Source organism: Anabrus simplex, chromosome 2 (assembly GCF_040414725.1).
Source record: "Anabrus simplex isolate iqAnaSimp1 chromosome 2, ASM4041472v1, whole genome shotgun sequence".
Taxonomy (NCBI): Eukaryota; Metazoa; Arthropoda; class Insecta; order Orthoptera; family Tettigoniidae; genus Anabrus; species Anabrus simplex.
Genome location: NC_090266.1, coordinates 180691311 through 180709997, shown reverse-complemented (window position 1 = coordinate 180709997; position 18687 = coordinate 180691311). Strand labels below are relative to the sequence as shown.

The 18687-nt window shown below is 42.5% G+C and overlaps 1 protein-coding gene across 1 annotated transcript in view; it reads left to right on the top strand.

Annotated features, from left to right (window-relative positions):
* Nucleotides 1-18687, top strand: part of DUBAI (Deubiquitinating apoptotic inhibitor) — a 378846-nt gene that overhangs the window by 306682 nt on the left and 53477 nt on the right. Inside the window, exon 9 of the mRNA XM_067140455.2 lies at nucleotides 18266-18414. Coding sequence (XP_066996556.2) covers nucleotides 18266-18414 — 149 coding nt within the window. The remainder of the gene's footprint in view (nucleotides 1-18265; nucleotides 18415-18687) is intronic.

Sequence of the window (18687 nt, the reverse complement as noted above, 5' to 3'; positions counted from 1 at the left end):
TGAATTAATTTTATTAGGGTACTGATATCTCAAAAACTGAAGTTGTTACAGACGTAAAATTTGGTATTTAGAGTCTCCTTTAAAAAGAAGGAAATACGTATTCTTTTGGTTTTGGAAAATCCACTGAAATATTGGTTGAATTTATTTGTATGAGGATACTAATATCTAAAAAACCTAAAGATGTTGCAGATGTGAAAATGGGTATTCTAAATCACCTTTAAAAAGAAAAACACTCATTTTTGGGGGGTGAAATTAACTTCTAAACGGGGGGTGGGGGGTTTGAAATAGGTGTTGAATTCTTTTTATGAGGATACAAATATCTCAAGAACTGAAGATGTTACAGTCGTGATAATTGGTATTTGGCATCTCCATTATCAATAAACACTTATTTTTTGTTTTCGGAAAACCACTTAAGGGACTGAAAAAAATTGAAAAAGCAGGTGAATTTTAAAAATGAGTACCGGTGTATCTACAGTTTATGCCAAAAACTTTACATGTCACACAGACATGGAACTTGTTACTTGGAATGTCCTTTAAAAATAAATAAACATGTCTCTCTTTTTTTGTTTTCGGAAAATCCATGTAGGTGGGGGTGGGGGAAGGGCTGATAAAAGGGTTGAATTCTTTTTATGCGGATACTTATATCTCAACACCTGAAGATGTAACAGATGTGGAAATATGTATTCGTAATCTCCTCTAAAAATTAAGACACTTTTTTTTTTTACTTGAGAGAAGACGTTCTCATGTGTACAGTCTATGTTGCATGGTCATTTCACCCCCAAAAGAAAATACCACAAACTCGGTTTACTAAGAGTTTCTGAGGTAAATGAAACTCAGTTTTTCAGTGATGTTTTATACTTCAGGGATTTTCAGATAATGTCTTACTACAGTACCGAGGAACAATTACTTTTATCAAATTACGAAATCCATGCGAGATGCCGTGGGTAACTGCTAATGTGTACATAAAGCTCACTGCAGATCGTACAGCATACAAAATTAACGTCTTTCCCATCACCGTCAACTGCAGGCTTGAATACCAACCAATTACAACTTTTAAGTTTAGGATCCGGTTCAGAAGTCTTGTATTGTGCGGTTTTTAGTTCGTTTGTTGCTTCTTTTTTTTACTTCATGACTTTTTGCCACGGTTTCTTTTCTTTTGGAACTACAGTCCACATTAGTTTCCGATAACAGGATAGACGGAGAAGTCAAACTGAAAACCACAGCAAATTTGATTGGCTCCACTCGACCGTAATGCAGCGCACTCTGCTGACACGCAGTACACTGTACACATCAACAGCACTGTCCTTGCTCACCACGTACGAATGACAGAGCGCTGGCCCAGACCGGCCTGTGCAAAGACATCACGGGCCTCGTATATTCAAGCCTTTCAAAGCCCATTGCAGTCTACTGCTGAAGCAGCTTATGGGCTGGGCCTTTCTGCAGGACTCTGCCTCAAACTGTACATAGGGATCTGTATTTGTGACAGCATGCTTCTGGTCTCCAGTTACTTTAGCCTGTTTTTTTTTTTTTTTGTTTTTTGTTTTTTGTTTGGAAAATTTTAGTACAACTGGTCAGTCCTTTCTGTCTGTATTTACAGTTCCATATGCATAAATGCCTAGGATATGGAGCTCATTCAGGAGTCAAACAGATGTAAATAATGCTATCCAAGTACATATGGTGGTTCTTATGCAGATAATTCCACATCAGATTTAGCACAACTTGTTTCTCAAATAAGAAGGCATTGTAACAATTTTCCATCATACCGAAATAAACACTGGCTTCATATCCTGGGCTTAAGTTTTCATTAAATCAAGATATCCTATCTAGAATAGGCCTTGTTTGTTACATAATATTGTGCCAAACCTCTCTGCAGTGCCCACATGGAGTGAAGGCATATATATGACTCTGTTGATTGTGATCCGTCCATCAGATGGAGACTCAAAACCTTGAGCAGACCCCTTGGTGCTATTCGACAGGATTAGACTATGTGCCAGCACCAGGTTTCACTCTCTCCCTTCCTACTATTATATATTATGTCCTACATTTCATATCATAAATCCTCTGATGAGGTTCTTGTCAGGAAGGGAATCCAGTTGTAAAAACTCACTACAAAGGTTCACCTCGCTTCATAACCAAACCCATAGAGAAACGGGACAAGGGTTGGATGGACGGACATACTTACATACACACATTGAGGCATATAGATCCCGTTTTGTCTCAATGTAAATCTTCGTAATATACGAGGGTTGGGGCAAAAGTCATGGCAACTATTTTTTTCTTGAAGATACCAGTCCGGTTGGAAAATGTGACATATACAGATGAAGGGACAAGATGTTAACTACATGTGTGGACAATGAATAGCACTGAAATATCAAAACACACTAATTTATTATGGTAGTATACAGGGCAATATGGCTTTCCCGGTTCAAAAGAATGACAACACAGTACACATAAAGTTGACATAATAAACCTGGGCCTTAAGACCCTGAAAGTATTCTCCTGCTACCGACACCACACGCTGCCAACGATGTGGGAGGCGCTCAATACCATCTGCCTCAGAATTTGCTGCACCATGTGTGAATCGGGTCACCTGTTAGCGCACAGCATTAGCAATGTCCTCTCGTGTTGCAAACCGCCTACTGCATAGTGGTTCCTTACTCTTTCGAATGAGATCAAAGTCACAGGGCGAAATGTCAGGAGAGTACGGTGGGTGCTCCAATTCTTCCCATCCCCAACTTCGCAGTAGCTGCCCTACACACTCTGCTTTATGTAGTTTTGCATTGTCGTACCAGATTATTGCACTGTCCACAAGATCCGGACGTTTCTCCCGAATGCCACGTCGTACCTGTTGCACCAGCAAGTCCCTGTAGTAACGTGCGGTCACTGTTCTGCCATGTGGAACAAAGTGGCAAACAATGACACCCCTGACGTCATACGCGACGATCACCATCAATTTGACTGGGGAAGGATTCTGACAGACCTTTTGCCTCCTTGGTGATCCAGCATGTCGCCACTCCACGGACTGACGTTTCAGTTCTGGTTCGTATGCCCTGGCCCAAAATTCATCAATGGCGATTATTCGTGACAAGAATTGATTGCCGTCCTGTTGCAACTGTGCAAGGTGGTCGGAGCATATTGCATAGCGCACCCATCTTTGAACTTCCGTCAGTGCATGCGGTACCCACTGCGATGTGATTTTGCGCAGTTTCAGCTCATTACGCAATATGCTGTGGACGGTGCGTTTCTTGATGCTACTTGCCCTCTCTAACTCCAGTAGCATCCATCGTCTGTCTTTATCCAGGAGCTGCTCGATGACGGCACATGCCATGTCGGTCCGCATACTGACAGGTCGTCCCGAACGTTGCTCATCACTGGTTGACACACGTCCTTGCTAAAACTTTCCTATCCACCATGCTACTGTACGGTATGGTAGGGCATTATTCCCAAGGGCTTCCACTAATTCACTGTGACATTCCATCGCATTTCTTCCTCGGAGAACGGCTATTTTGATGTAAGCGCGCTGCTCACCACGGGTTACTTCCATCTTGCACGACACTCGCCAACTGACTGATTTCACAGCCCTCGCTGCGCTACTACCAGCTATCACAGAGCCATCTGTTGTTTTGAATACACACTATGCCTGCAGAACGTCCACACGACACATATACGTTTGTGATCCGTTCACATATCTACAAGAAGAAAAAAAAGTTGCCACGACTTCTGCCACAATCCTCGTATTTTGGAAATAAATCTTCATCACCTAAAAGTTACATTTTAGTTTTAAAATGCCACTATCCCCACCACATTTTGTGCTGAAAATTGCACTTCTCAAAAGGAACACTATCCATGGTGCAGTTTACTGCTAAATGTAGATTATTATTCACTCCACCAATAGTATTGCAGCATGCACATCACTTGATCTGAACAACTAACATGTCTGTCTGCATACTGTGATTGAGGTTGTATTTCAAGCGGGTTCTATTGTGGTGTTCACTTCTAAAACTTTAATCATTAATTAAGTGATAAATGGAATAACATCCAACACTTATAGCTGTAGGAGGACTATCAACAGATAGTTCTTATGGCGATGAGATGGGAAAGGGCTAGGAGTGGCAAGGAAGTGGCCATGGCCTTATGTAAGGTACACACCAAGTGAGTTGGCCATGCAGTTTGGGTCGGACAGCTGTGAGCTCGCATTCAAATCAAATCAAATCAAAATCTCTTTATTTGCAAATGAGGTGTCTACCTCGGTGGCAAATGGTACACTAAAATACATTATTGTCAAGCACTAAATATTAAATTAACAAGAGAAGAAAATTTTCCTATAATACAATATTATACAATTTGCGCTAACAATGTTTTCTATTAAACACACAGCTCATCCTTAATAAATTTATATTGTTTACAAAATTCTACTTATAATATCTCCTGTACTACTTACAAATATAGTCAATTGATATACAGTATGTGGAATTACTTCAAATGATACTATCCAACTGGTATAAGATTAATATTTACATTGCATTTATTTACTTATTTACTTTTTTTCTTTTAACCCGTTCTGGAACCTAAGTAGCATAACGACCTGCTGCGTCTTAACCAGAGCCCCTTTTGCCACCACTTTTCAGAATTCCTGAAGGGCCTTCACAGCTACTGTAGCGGTCCCAGGGCCCTCGAAGTCCCCACTGTACTTCACCCCTACAGGCAGTCCCCTACTTTGGCTGTCCAAACTCCTTAGACCAGGGGATGACCGGGCGAGTTGGCCGTGCGCGTAGAGGCGCGCGGCTGTGAGCTTGCATCCGGGAGATAGTAGGTTCGAATCCCACTATCGGCAGCCCTGAAAATGGTTTTCCGTGGTTTCCCATTTTCACACCAGGCAAATGCTGGGGCTGTACCTTAATTAAGGCCACGGCCGCTTCCTTCCAACTCCTAGGCCTTTCCTATCCCATCGTCGCCATAAGACCTATCTGTGTCGGTGCGACGTAAAGCCCCTAGCAAAAAAAAAAAAAAAAGACCAGGGGATGGAATTAATTTATTCACACACATTTTTTTATTTACAATAACCTGCACTGGTCGAATGCCCTCTAACACTTCATTTATTTTCTCTGTTGCTGTTTATTCTCTTCTTGAATATCTGTACAGATTTTGGAAAAGGATCAAACACTACCCCTGGTAAACTGTTCCACTCCTTCATATCCTTCCCAATGAATGAAAATTTACCCCAATCGCTTCTGCTAAAATTCCTTCTAATATACTGTATTTGTGGTCAGTCCTGCCGATATAATTATTTTCCAACTGAAGCCTCTCACGGATATCTCCCCATGCTTCTTCTCTTGTATAGGCTCTATATAATCCTATATGTCTAGTTTTCTTCCTTCTCTTACTTAAAGTTTCCCACCCAAGTTCCTTTAAGATTTCTGATACACTACTCTTTCTTCTGAAATCCCCTGTTACAAATCTTGCTGCTTTCCTCTGCACACTATCTATTTCTTTTATTAGGTATTCTTGGTGAGGATCCCAAAGACTGTTTGCATATTCCAATAATGGACGAACCTTACTCAAGTAACTTTTTTCTTTTAATTCTTTGTTGCATCCTTTAAGTAGCCTCATTATAATGTGTAACGATCTGTATGCTTTCCCAACAATGTCATCAACATGACCCTTCCAGTGCAAATTACTTTCAAATCTCACACCTAAGTATTTGCACTTGCCATCTTTTGGGATAACTACCTCATCCAAAGTATATTCAAATTCAGTTTTAAAGCTCCTGTTTGTAAAAGTTGTAACAGTTGATTTGCATCCATTATCATTCATATTATTTTCTTCAACCCATTGTTGGATACTTTCAAGGTCCCTTTGTAATTCTGAACAATCCTCAATGTTATTTATTTCTCTATAAACAATTGTCATCTGCATACAATCTTATTTTTGATGTTATATTGTTCCCTAAATCATTTACGTATATTAAGAAAAGTAACGGACCGATTATACTACCCTGTGCAATTCCCTTCCAAACTTTCTCTTCCTGAAATACATTATTTCCTACTTTGACTTTCTGAACCCTTGAATTTAGAAATGTTTTTATCCAACGTGTAACTCTTATGTCCAATCCTATTCCCTCCAATTTCTTTAATAATATTCCATGTTCCACTCTATCAAAGGCTTTGGAAAGATCTATGGCTATGCAATCTAACTGACCTCCTGAATCCAATTGATCTGATATGTCCTGCTGAAATCCCACCAGTTGTGCCTCACAAGAATTTTTTTTTCTAAATCCATACTGGCTCCTCATGAACCAATTTTTATCATCACATATCCCTCTGATGTACTTCGATATTAAACTCTCCAGTATTTTACAAACTATACTGGTCAGGCTGATTGGTCTGTAGTTCTCTGGTTTCCTTTTATCACCCTTTCCTTTATAAATTGGTATTATTATAGATTCCTTCCATTCCTGTGGTATTACACTATTATTTATGACATAGTCAAAGATAAATTTTAAATAAGGCAGTATGTACCTTTGCATTCAGGCGATATTGGGTTCGAACCCCACTTTTGTCAGCCCTGAAGATGGTTTTCCGTGATTTCCCATTTTCATACCAGGCAAATGCTGTGTCATGCGTAGTCTTGGCATTCTTTACAGGTTAACAGAAATTAAAGATCTTGGTTCTTTAAACTATACTTTTACGTCATATATTCTTCCCAACTCCCCTGTTTGTTCCTCGTCTGCCATAACTAAAGTTTCTAAATTTATTGTTTTCAGTTTCTTTATTTCTATTGCTAAAGCACGTAATCCTTCTCTAAGACACTTGACCAAATCGGACATCTTAAACCAACTCAATGTACTTGACCTATGAAACCATTTAGAGTTCTTCAACCTTGTGTTATCTACATATGATAATGAATGGCTATACTAAATGCAACATCAGTCTAGCTCGAGCGGTCGAGGAGAGAGGTCGTGTAGAGTAGTGCGTGCGGTGAACATGGTTGGCATCGAGCAGTACCAGGCCGCTATTGGCAAATGGCAGGCGAAGCGGAAGAAGGAGAACAGGAATGGATTGGTGATAAGTAAGGACGGATTAAAAATGAGTGAAGCGGCGCTGGTAGTGGCAGTGATAGCGGTGCTACTTGTTATTGGGGGGTGGAATTAAACCCAGGCCCAAATACCAGTGGAAAATATAACACAGAGGATTTGGCCGCACTCAGGGTGGTTGTGAGTGAAGTCATGCAGGAGAAATGCCAGTGGGAGAAAGTGCAGGAAATAAAGGACATGATGGAGGGGCAGAGAAAGGAGATAGGCAACATGAAGAAATGGCTGGAAACGAGGACGGAGGAATCAAGCAGAAGAGTTGATAATAATGAGAAAGAAATCGAGTTATTGAGAGGGGAAGTGAAATATTTGAAAGAGGAGACGATGAGGATGAAGAAAGAAGAGGAGGAGTACAAGCAGGAGAGATGGAAGAAAGCCATATTTATATATGGAGTTGAGGAAGATGTGAGGGAGGGCAAGTTGGAACTGATAGACAAAGTGTTCGAAGTTATACGTGATATAATGAAGATAAATTTCAGTAGTCTTGACATAGACGAGGTAGAGAGAATTGGTAAAACTAAAGGTCGGAGGCCAATTAGGGTAAAATTTTTATCTACCTTAATGGCAGAAATTGTGTTAGGTAACAGTAAGAATTTACAGGGACAGAAAATAAGGGTGAAAAGAGACATGGGAAGAGAAGGAAGTGAAAATATGAGGATCTTGAATAGGCACCTATGGAGAGCGAGGAACCAGGGGCTAAAGGCCCGAATAAGAGGTCTGAGGTTGGAGGTGACAAACGGGCGATGGGTTAGAGTACACTCTGTGACGAAGTTAAAGGAGATGGACGAAAAAGAGAGGGTTGAGGGTGGTGAGATGACAAGGCAAGATGGGAAGAAGAAAGAAGAAAAGAAGAGGAGGAAAGACGTGGCAGGAGAGGAGAGCATCTCAGAAGAGAATGGGCAGTGCAGCCGGGAGACAGAAGATCAAGATAGTGAAGTGGACGGTGAGAGTGAGCAGCAAGAAACTGGGAGAGTAGAGTGTAGTGTTGCAGTGAGCAAGAAAGGACAAGGGAAGGTGGATTCAGAAGTCCAAAATAGTGAGGAGGTGAGTGGGGGTGAGCAGCAAGAATCGGTGAGAGCAGAGTGCAGTGGTGTAGTGAACAAGAAAGGACACGAGGAGACAGATCGACAGGAAGGTAAAAAAATTATGAGTAAAGTCAGAAGTAAGAGCTTAAAAGACATATGGGGAAAAGTACGTAAAGGGATGGAAGATACAGAGGGCATGGAACGGTATAGGTTGGTTAAAGAAGGAGGAATGGAGATGAGGGATGAGAGGTCGATAACTACTAGAAGTAAGAAAAGAGGGGGAGACCTAGAAGGGAGGGAGGGAAAGTTATAACTATATTGGAGAATAGGATGTGTGAATATTGAGGGACTAAGGAACAAATTAGGAAACAAGAAAGTTCGGAAAGTAATAGAAAGTTTCGATGTTGTGGCACTCTTGGAGACGTGGCTGGAAACACGTAGGGAGATTTCATGGAAGGGGTTTGTGATAAAATATAAATATAGAAGAAAAGAGAGGAATAAGGGACGAGCACCAGGAGGGATGATAGTTCTAATTAGGGAAGAAATTAGTGAAAGAGTAGAGGATATAGAGACCGATATGATAGAAACCATATGGTTGAGATTGAGAGGGGGGTGAGGGAAGGAGGAAGAAAATAAATCTAGCTTTTGTTTACTGCCATCTTAGTAATTCAGCATATGCAAATAAATATTTTTTTGAAGAGTTATTGGTAGATATTGGTAGGATAAGAGGAATGTTTCCAGGTGAAGAGGATATGTTGTTATTCGGGGATTGGAACGCGAGAATAGGGGAACAGAGCCCAGTATATAGTAGGGAGGATGGAATGTGTTTGTTGGAAAGTAGAAGGAGTGAGGACAAAATTACAAATAGTTATGGAGAGAAGCTCCTCGAGATGTGTGCTGTGGGAAATTTGTATATTCTGAATGGGTGGATAGAGGGTGACAGGACGGGGAAATTGACAAATGTCACTGAGAATGGTGGTAGTGTGATAGATATGGTTTTAAGTTCGGAAGGGATGATTGAGGATGTTGTAAGAATGGAAATAAGAGACTGGATTGAATCACACCATTTCCCGGTGAGGGTTATGCTGAAAAGGGGGGAAGAGAAGTGTACAATGAAGGAAGATGAGACAAATGATAAACGAGGGAGTGGTTATAATAAGTATAAATGGACAGAGAAGGTGGGCCGGGATTGGAATAGGGTAGTAAAAGAGGAGTTACAACTTCTGAAATATGGGTGGGAAGGGGCGTTAGAAGAGAATAATACTGATAAAGCCTTGGAATTGCTGCTACATCCAATAAAGATAATAGCGCAGAAGGCAAAAGCTAGAAAGGGAAATAAGAAAGAGGGAGAAGAATGGTTTAATAGGGAGTTTGAAGGAATGCGGAGGAAGGTGATGGACGTGTTAGGAGAATATAGAAGGAAAGGTGGGAGCCAAGAAAGGGAGTTTTTCTGTAGATTGAGGAAGGAGTATAAAAAGAAAATTTGTGAGACAAAAAAGACGTGGTTAGAGGAACAAATGGAAACCATAAATAATGACTGCAAGACAAATAATTTTGAGAGAGTTTGGGACAAGATTAATAAAATTATTGAGGGTGGAAGGAATATAGAGAAAACGAGTATTGAGGAAGTGCAATGGGTCAGACACTTTGATGAATTACTAGGGAAAAAGGGGGATGAAAGATGGGGAGGTTTGGGAGAAGAAGTAATTTGGAGGAATAGGAGATTGGCAATTTATGAACTGGATAAAGAAATCACAAGGGAGGAAATCCTGAGAGTGATAGGCAGAGCCAGAGCGAAGTCGGCCGGGGGGTGTAATGGTATAAATAACAAGTTTTGGAAGGAAATTAGCAAAAATGAGATAATGATAGAGGGCATGGTTAAACTATTCAATAAGATATTTGAGGGAGGTAATTACCCTAAGGAATGGGAAACAGGAATTATATGCCCTGTATACAAGGGGAAGGGTAGTAGGAACAATGCGAACAGTTATAGAGATATATCTCTGTTGGATTCTTTGAGTAAAATATATACTGGGGTGTTAGCGAACAGAATAATCGGGTGGGCGGAAGAAAATGAAATTTTAACAGATTATCAAGGGGGATTTAGGAAAAAGCAAAGAACAGTGGATAATATAATGATAGTAAAGACTATTCTAGAAAAGTATAAGAATATGGCTAGAAGTACGGTTTATTTAGCAGCAATAGATTTTGAGAAAGCCTTTGACAAGGTGAATAGAGAGGCCCTATTAGAGAAATTAGGCAGGCTAGGGATTTCGGAGAAGATGTTGAGGGCAGTGGAAGGAATATATCGGGTTGTCAGGTTTTGTGTAAAATTGGGAGAAGAGAGTCTGAGTGGACCCTTAGAGTCCAAGGTGGGTTTAAAACAAGGATGCAAGTTATCGCCAATACTGTTTATTTTATTTATCAACGATATTTTAGAGGGATTTGGGGCAGAAAATTGGGCTGTGCCGGTGATTAATGGTTTAGAGGTACCAGGACTGATATTTACAGATGATGTGTTATTGATGACGATAACTTCAGGGGCGATGAATAGGGCCTTAAAGTCAGTGACTCTATTTGCGAGGAAATGGGGATTGAGAATTAATGTAAATAAGTCTAAAATATTAGTAGTCCAGGTGGACAAAAGAAGAAAGATAGTAGATAGATAGATAAGAAATGGGTGAGCCCTGTTTTTGCAGAGCTCCACACGTAGGTCTATGAAGACCCTTTGTGCCCCTTGAACGAGTTTGCCTAGTCCAGACCTAGTGCTCCTATAAAGGATACTAGTGTCCGGATTTTGGCGTTCCTGATGTCCTCCAGGCTCACAAAATGTGAGCCCAGGTATCGATGTCTAGTGCTTGCAAAAGCCTCGCACTGACATAACACATGCGCGGAGGTCTCCTCCTCCTTGCCGCATCTTCTACACATCGGATCCTGGGTGATTTTCATGATGTGTAGGTGTCTCTGTAAGGTATTGTGGCCTGTTAACAGTCCAACTACCATTCTCATTCTGGTCCTATTCAAATTCATTAGGACCTTTTTATAGCTTTGACTAGGCCCTTTGATAAGTTCACGTGCCTGTCTTGCTATGGTTAACCTCTTCCAAATATCTAGGTGAGACTGGTTTATCCATTGGGATATTGCCAGTCTCACACTTCGGAGTGACACTCCCAGGAAGGGCTCTGGTCCTGTGAAGGAACCCATTGAGCCCTGTTTCGCTAGTTTGTCAGCTTCTTCATTTCCACTGATTCCTTTGTGCCCAGGAACCCATAATAAGGTAACTGAGCTAAACTCACACAGCTGATCTAACATCCTTTGGCATTCCCATACCAGTTTTGATGTTGTTTTAACTGCACATAGTGCTTTTAACGCTGCCTGGCTATCACTACATATAGTGATGTGTCTTCTGTGTCCAGGCATTTTCCATATATTTAAAGCACAGGCTAGTATTGCGTATACTTCAGCCTGGAAAACAGTAGCATATTTACCCATAGGAAGGGAGAGCCTTGTCTTAGGCCCCCAGACCCCGGCGCCTGTGCCCGCCTCCGTCCGCGAGCCATCTGTGTACCATGCACAGCCCCCAGACTTAAGACGGGCCCCAGCGTCCGCGGCCCACTCCTCCCTTGTGGGTATCACCACTGTGAATTTATAATTCAAATTAAAGTTAGGCTTCATCAGATCCCCGATCATCATTGTCATAGGGCAAGTCTGGTGAAGCCTTGTAAGAATAGAGGCATGACCTCTATTCGGGTTTTTGAAGGACCATCCTCCGAGTGACCAAAGGCGATAGGCACTCATTCCCGTTATTACCTTAACATATAAATGTAAGGGGGGAAAACCTAGGATGGCCTCCATTGCACATAATGGTGTAGTATCCAGTGCCCCTGTTATTCCTAGACACGCAAGTCTTTGGACACTGTTTAACTTGGTGCTCACAGTTTTACTCTCTGAGCCTGGCCACCAGACTATAGATGCATAGGTGATCGTGGGCCGTACAATGGAGATATAGAGCCACTGGACCACCCTAGGTCTTAGGCCCCAAGTCTTCCCGACGGCCCTGCGACAGGCCCACATAATCTTGCGAGCCTTATCCACCTTATGATCTATATGTTTCTTCCAACTCAGTCTTGCCTCAAGGATTACCCCTAGGTACTTAACCGAGGTTGTCTTAACTAATTTTTTTCCGAATAGGAAAGGCTCTGACAGTCCGTCTAGCCTCCTCCTCCTGGTAAATACCACGAGCTCCGTCTTATCGGGATTAACCGACAAGTCTGTCTCGTGACACCATCTTTCCATCCTACGTAGAGAGTTCTGTACGAGTTCGGAAACCGTACTGGGGAAATTTCCTACCGCCATCAGGCTTATGTCGTCTGCATAGCCTTGGGCGTATATTCCTCCAACATTTAACCTGGTAAGTAGTTCGTCCACTACCAGACACCATAATGTTGGTGATAATACTCCTCCCTGTGGACACCCCCTGTCTATATTAGCTCTCAACATTACAGCGTTGAGAGTAAACAGAACTTGACGGCCCTGCAGTGAGGCCATAATCCATTTTATGAGCATACTGCTCACTCCTCTTCTCTCTAGACTACGTTCTATGGAGCCCAAAGATGTATAATTAAAGGCCCCTTCTATATCTAGGAATACAACCATAGCAAGTTGTTGCTGATCCAAGGCACTCTCCAGCCTAGAAACCAGCTGGTGTAGTGCCGTCTCAACCGACTTCCCTGGTTGATATGCATGTTGATGAGAATGCAGGGGAAAGTCTCTTAATACTTTCTCCCTGATATGTCTATCCACCAGTCTTTCCAAGGTCTTAAGTAGAAAAGACGTTAGACTAATGGGTCTATAATCCTTAGGTCTAGTATATGAAGACCTTCCGGGTTTAGGTATAAATACCACCTTCGCCTGACGCCACAAGGAGTACACGTACCCCATAGTGAGACAGGCTCTAAAGATTCTGACCAGGTATGGTATAAGGACCCCCCCCGCCTCCTGAAGAAGCGCCGGGAAGATCCCATCCACACCTGGGCTTTTGTAAGGGGCAAAGGATTCTAATGCCCACTTAACCCTTCTTGGGGTAACAATCTCTGCGGCTTCCCTCCAGCCACTTTTATCGGGTCTGAAGGATCCGCTCGATTCTACCTCACTATTCGTGATTACCGAACCTGGAAAGTGGGCATCAAGCAGTAAGCTCAGGGTCTCCCCCTCTGTGGATGTGTATCCACCAGAAGGAGTCTCCAATGAGCCCAGCCTTGCCCTTCTATCCAAGGTTAAAATTTTATGAAGCCTTGCCGCTTCGTGTTGGCTTTCAATGGAGTCACAAAATTGTCTCCAAGATTTCCTAGAAGCCTTCTTGACTTCTGACTTGTACCTTCTTTGTGATTCTTTGTAAGAATCTAGGCTTTCTTGATCCTGAAGTTCCCTGTATTTATTCCAGAGCCTTCGTGTATTTCTCCTCAGGTGTTCAAGATAACTATTCCACTTGAAGCTTCCTGTTACTCTTTTTGCCTTAACAATAGGGCAGTTTAATTCATAAGAGGTAACCAGTGTCCGTGTGAGAAAACTCACACTGAGCTCCAGCTCCTCTTTGTTTTTAATTATATTTGAGGGTCCTCCCTCCAGTCCCCTCCTCACGTCCTCCCTAAAAGATATCCAATCGGTTCGTCTAGGGTTTCTGTAAGACGGGATCTCGATGGAGCCCTCCATATAAAACACAATGTGTCTATGATCTGACAAGGAAGGCTCCAGAGAGACCTTCCAGTCTTTAAATTCCTGCATGATTCCCATGGAACCCAGGGTAAGATCTAGGATCCCTTCGCTCCTATTATTAATGAAGGTAGGGGTATCACCAATATTCATGATCTCAAGATCAGTTGTACATAGAAATTCTATGAGGTGCTCTCCCCTTCGGTTTGTATTTTTACTTCCCCAAATGCTATGATGAGCATTGACATCACATCCTACTACGAGGTTTAATCCTTGTTTCCTACAGTATATCACCAGTCTATTGAACTCCTCCGGCGGGGGTGGAGATTCAGAGTCTCCTGGGAAATATGCAGAACAGACAACCAAGTCTCTTGGCTGTCCGCCCTCTTCATATCTCATTAGGACTGCTACTAGGTCTCTAGTAATGAAACCCGGTATAGCCCAAGCGTTATGATCCTTAACTAGTATACATGCTCTAGGCTTCTCCTCTGCTATTCCACTGAATAGAGTGAAACCTGCACAATTTAGTCCCATGATATGTCCCTGTCTAAGCCAGGGTTCTTGTATCAGGGCGACCGAAAACCCGCCTTTCTGGATACTTCTATTAAGTACCCTAGAGGCCGCTATACAATGTTGTATATTTGCTTGTATGAAAGTAATCATTCTTTACTTTCATAGAATACTTTACCTTATGCGGTCTCCGGAACTTGCAGCTCCGTCTCCCGCGATGGATCCTGGGGTTTGGCTGGCCCCAGTTCCTGTCCGGGCTCCAGCTCTTCGCCCCTGCTGGTCTCGGTTTTATCTGTGGTGGGGTTGGTCCTCTGCTTGTCACGCTTGCCCTCCACTAATGTGAAGGTAGCCACATGCACCCCGCAGAAGATCTTCTTCCCCACCACTTTCTCCACATCCCTGGAGTCCATGCTGACCACAAGGCGGACGCCTCTCTTCTCCTCCTTGCGGTCGCAGACCCTCCAGCTGGTGGGATTTAAGCCATGGTTCTGGCGTGCCATTCTTCCCAAAAGGACGTTATTGTCCTTTGGTTGTCCTGGTATCCAGACCATGACTCTCTTGTAGGAAAGGAGTTTGTCCATGCCCACAATTGTGAGCCTGGCTCCTTCCCACGGTTGTATACCTGTAACAAGGCTAGAAAGCCATGCTACAGTTTCATTGTTCTCCGCTATGATGGCGGCCGCACCCCTTGACAGATAGCAGTCCAGGAACTGAGGCTTAATGGGCCCCTGCTCCGGAAGCTCGTCTATCAGATAGGTGATAGCCTCTTCCACAGCTTCCACCTGTTTCTCGGATAGCTGCTGGTCAGGATATCCCACAGGTACTATGGCCATCCTGATCCCAGCTTTAGCTATCCTGGCGTACTCCACTTTGGGTCTCTTGCGGGTCTGCCGATCTTCTTCTGGGGTTGCCCCCGACAGAAGTCGTTTCCCCGCTGGCATCTTAGTGGGTGGGGTCCTCTGTGCCCTAGAAGCAGAGCCCTATTCAGGGTCCCGCCTCTTGTGCCCATTGGATCCCTCCACTGTTGTCGCTGTTGTGGTAGTAGAAGTCCCCTCAGCCCCAGGAGTTAGGCCTTCTTTGGCCTGCTCCCGGGCCTTTAAGGCCTTCTTGTATCTCCTCTTTTCAGCGCCAGAGCGCTGTTTCTTCTTCTTCTTCACCTGCAGATTGCCCACCTCTTGAGTGAGCCCTCTAATTGTTGAAGTCGAACTGTCCGAGGGTATCTCCGAAGAGTCCCCTTCGGTTGTTGTTGTGCTGGTATTTCTCTCGGAGGCCCCAGAAGAGCTCTCCGGTTTATGGGTGGCTGCGGAACTCATGTAGGTCCCACGAGTAGCTAGGGAAATATATGTCCGCCCAGGCAGAGCCACGCATACCTGGGTAAGGCTACTTACTTCGAGAGGTCGCCAAGTATCTCGAAGGCTCCGTTCAAGACACATCTCCCATGTGCCATGCACCCCATCGGCACGGGTCGCGTTACACCTTAGGGTTGGGCGGTGCTTTAGCTTCCTCCTCCTTGTATGCCGAATGGTTACCCAATAGGGCTCCATTCGGCATCGCAAGAAAGGAACTACTAGTCCCCCTCACCGCGAAGAGGATCTTCAATTGAAGAGGGTAACCAAGGTTAGCCCCCTACAATTATAGAAGCACACACGAGGGGGAGAAAGATAGAAGGTAAATGGGTAATTCAGGGAGAAAGACTGGAACAGGTAAGGAAGTTGGAATATCTAGGAGTTATTTTTAATGATAAAGGAACGTGGAATGACCAGATCAAAAGGGTGAAATATAGAGGATTACCAGCCTTAGCCTCAGTCAGAAATTTGCTAGCCAAATACCCGGGGATCAGTTATAAAACACTGAGGCTAGTGTTGAGGTCGGTAATTTTTGGGAGGGTATTATACGGCGCAGAAGTTTGGGGGCTGGATGAGAGAACAGAGGAACTAAGAAGGATTGTTAGTAGTTTTGCTAAGTTAGTAATGGGCTTACCGAGGTGTACAGCAAATGTAGGGGCGGAATTAATGTGTGGGGAGGATTTGGAATCAGAGGGTGTGAAAAGAATAGTCAGATACTGGATGAATTTAAAAAGACAGGAAGGTGGGAGGGTATTACAGGCAGCGTATGAACAGCAATGTAAGAGCATGTATAGGGGTGGATGGTTAGAAAAAATAAAGGGATATTTGGAGAGGATAGGATTAGGACACCTGTGGGGGGAGGTTTGGTCGAAGACAGAAGTGAGAGGGATGAAGATACTGGAAAGGAGAATTAGAGATATCCATAGACAGAAATAATTGGGGGAAAGCAGACTGAGAAACTCGCTGACTGTTTTGACGAAAATAGAGGAGATAGCAGGGTTGAATGTTAGATACGTTGATAGGTCAAAACGGTATGGGATAATGTGGCGGCTTTTAGGTTTGCAAAGGAATACAGGGTGGCTACAGGGGAGGGATAAGACAAGGTGTGTACTGTGCGGAGATGTGAATGATGATTTTCACTTGCTAAGAGTCTGTGAGGTAACGAGGGAGATAAGACATGGATTATTAAGTGCCGAGCATCGGGAAATATTGGGGAGAGGGGATGAGAAAGCAATCCTGAGATGGATTATTAAACAGTGGGAAAAAGGGGGTGAATTGAACAGGTATTTATGTGCGACAAAAAAGGCCTGCGAGAGTAAAATGAAGGAGGGTGAGTTAGAGGGTGGGCAGGGGAATAGGGAGGTGGAATAGTTATGTATGTAAGGGAAGGGGATAGTATGATAAAATTCTAATGGATTAGAGAATATACGGGTCGATTACTTAGTTAGGTGGAGTTGGGTAATGATAAGGGATTGCATGGTCCATTTGTTTTAAAGTTGGCTGGAATGCAAGTGCTGAAGTGCTGAGTGTTGTTGTTTGATTTATTGATTAGGTGTAGGTCAGGAACAATAATGTGACGCAAGTTCAGAGCACAATAAGGTCACTGGATGAGCATGTTTGAACATTGAGTGAGTGACTGCTACAGCTAATGACTGCTAGAAGAATACTATATTATTATTATTCTTTATTATTTATTTTACTCTGCATGTGAACATGTATAGGGGCGAAGTCGCCTGTTATGTTCAATAAATGTTCTATCTAAGTTCTATCTAAATGCAGCATGTTACTGAACTATTTCCCAATGCATATTCCCTCCCATTCAACATGTAACCACTGTTTGCATAATGTGCCTCGTCCATGCCTCGAATTGCAGGAGCATGACTACTTACTACTTTCAGTGACTACTTACCCTCAGTAATTATCTTCCAAACATTGATATATTTTCTCCCTGACCTATATTCAAGCAAAATGTTAGAAGATGAATGTAGTTTCAACCCTGGTTTTCTTCTCAACCTTCCTAACCTTGGTATAGTTTTCTCCTTTGTACTTCATACCTACCTTTCCTGAGGTATGATTCTTGCCTCCTCTTGTCAGCATTGTTGTCTTAGTGTTGTTTCTTATTGCTGCCATTAATTCTTGTTTTATGATTTTGTTCTCGTTTTATTTTCATTGCTATATTGTTAGCAGTTAAGTGTGTTATACAATGAATGTAAAATGGCTTCTTCCAGCCTGTATCTAATAAATTGTAAATAAATAACTAAATTACTTTTTAAATCACCTAAATTGGATAGATATATGAAGGTATAGGTGGAAAAAAATGCTAAGTTAACCTTTTGTCGTAATCGTGTTAATGGTGATGTACTGGGCATCGGACCAGGCTTAATTCAGTTTACTACATTTTATACTTCAGTTATTCAAAGCATGATTTTGTAACTTTTTATGTGTTTATCTAGTAATATTTTGCAATGTTTTGTTATCCTGAGTTCTTTTCTGTTTTTTGTTCGTTTTTGTTCTTTTCCGGACACTTCATGGTATATCCCATTATGATATTTTTACAGAATACCATTTTCATTTTATTTCAGGACTCTGTTTGATGTGATAGAAAGAGAAGAGAACTTCATCAGGAATGCAAGATCATCTGAACAGGTGCCACAGGCGATTGATTTGAGAAAGACTATTGCAAGTTGTTCATCTAGTGAGGAAAACTCTGCTAAAATCATTACCTGCTCTGGTAAGGGACTTTTCCACATTCCTTCAGTTTGAATATGGAACAGACTGTACTGCAATTTGATAAGTTTGGGGATAATGTCAGCCAGCCTGATGCTATTCAGGCTACTTAGATTTTCAAGTGAAAACATGTGGGAAGTTCTGTTGACTCCTTTAATTGTGTCTGCCGAAGTCAAGCCTTGACTGCAGCAGCACTTTAAATGCCATATCAGTGCAAAGCAGCAATAGTATCCATCATCAAAATGCCATCTGTATAAGGTATATTAGTTTCTTTAGT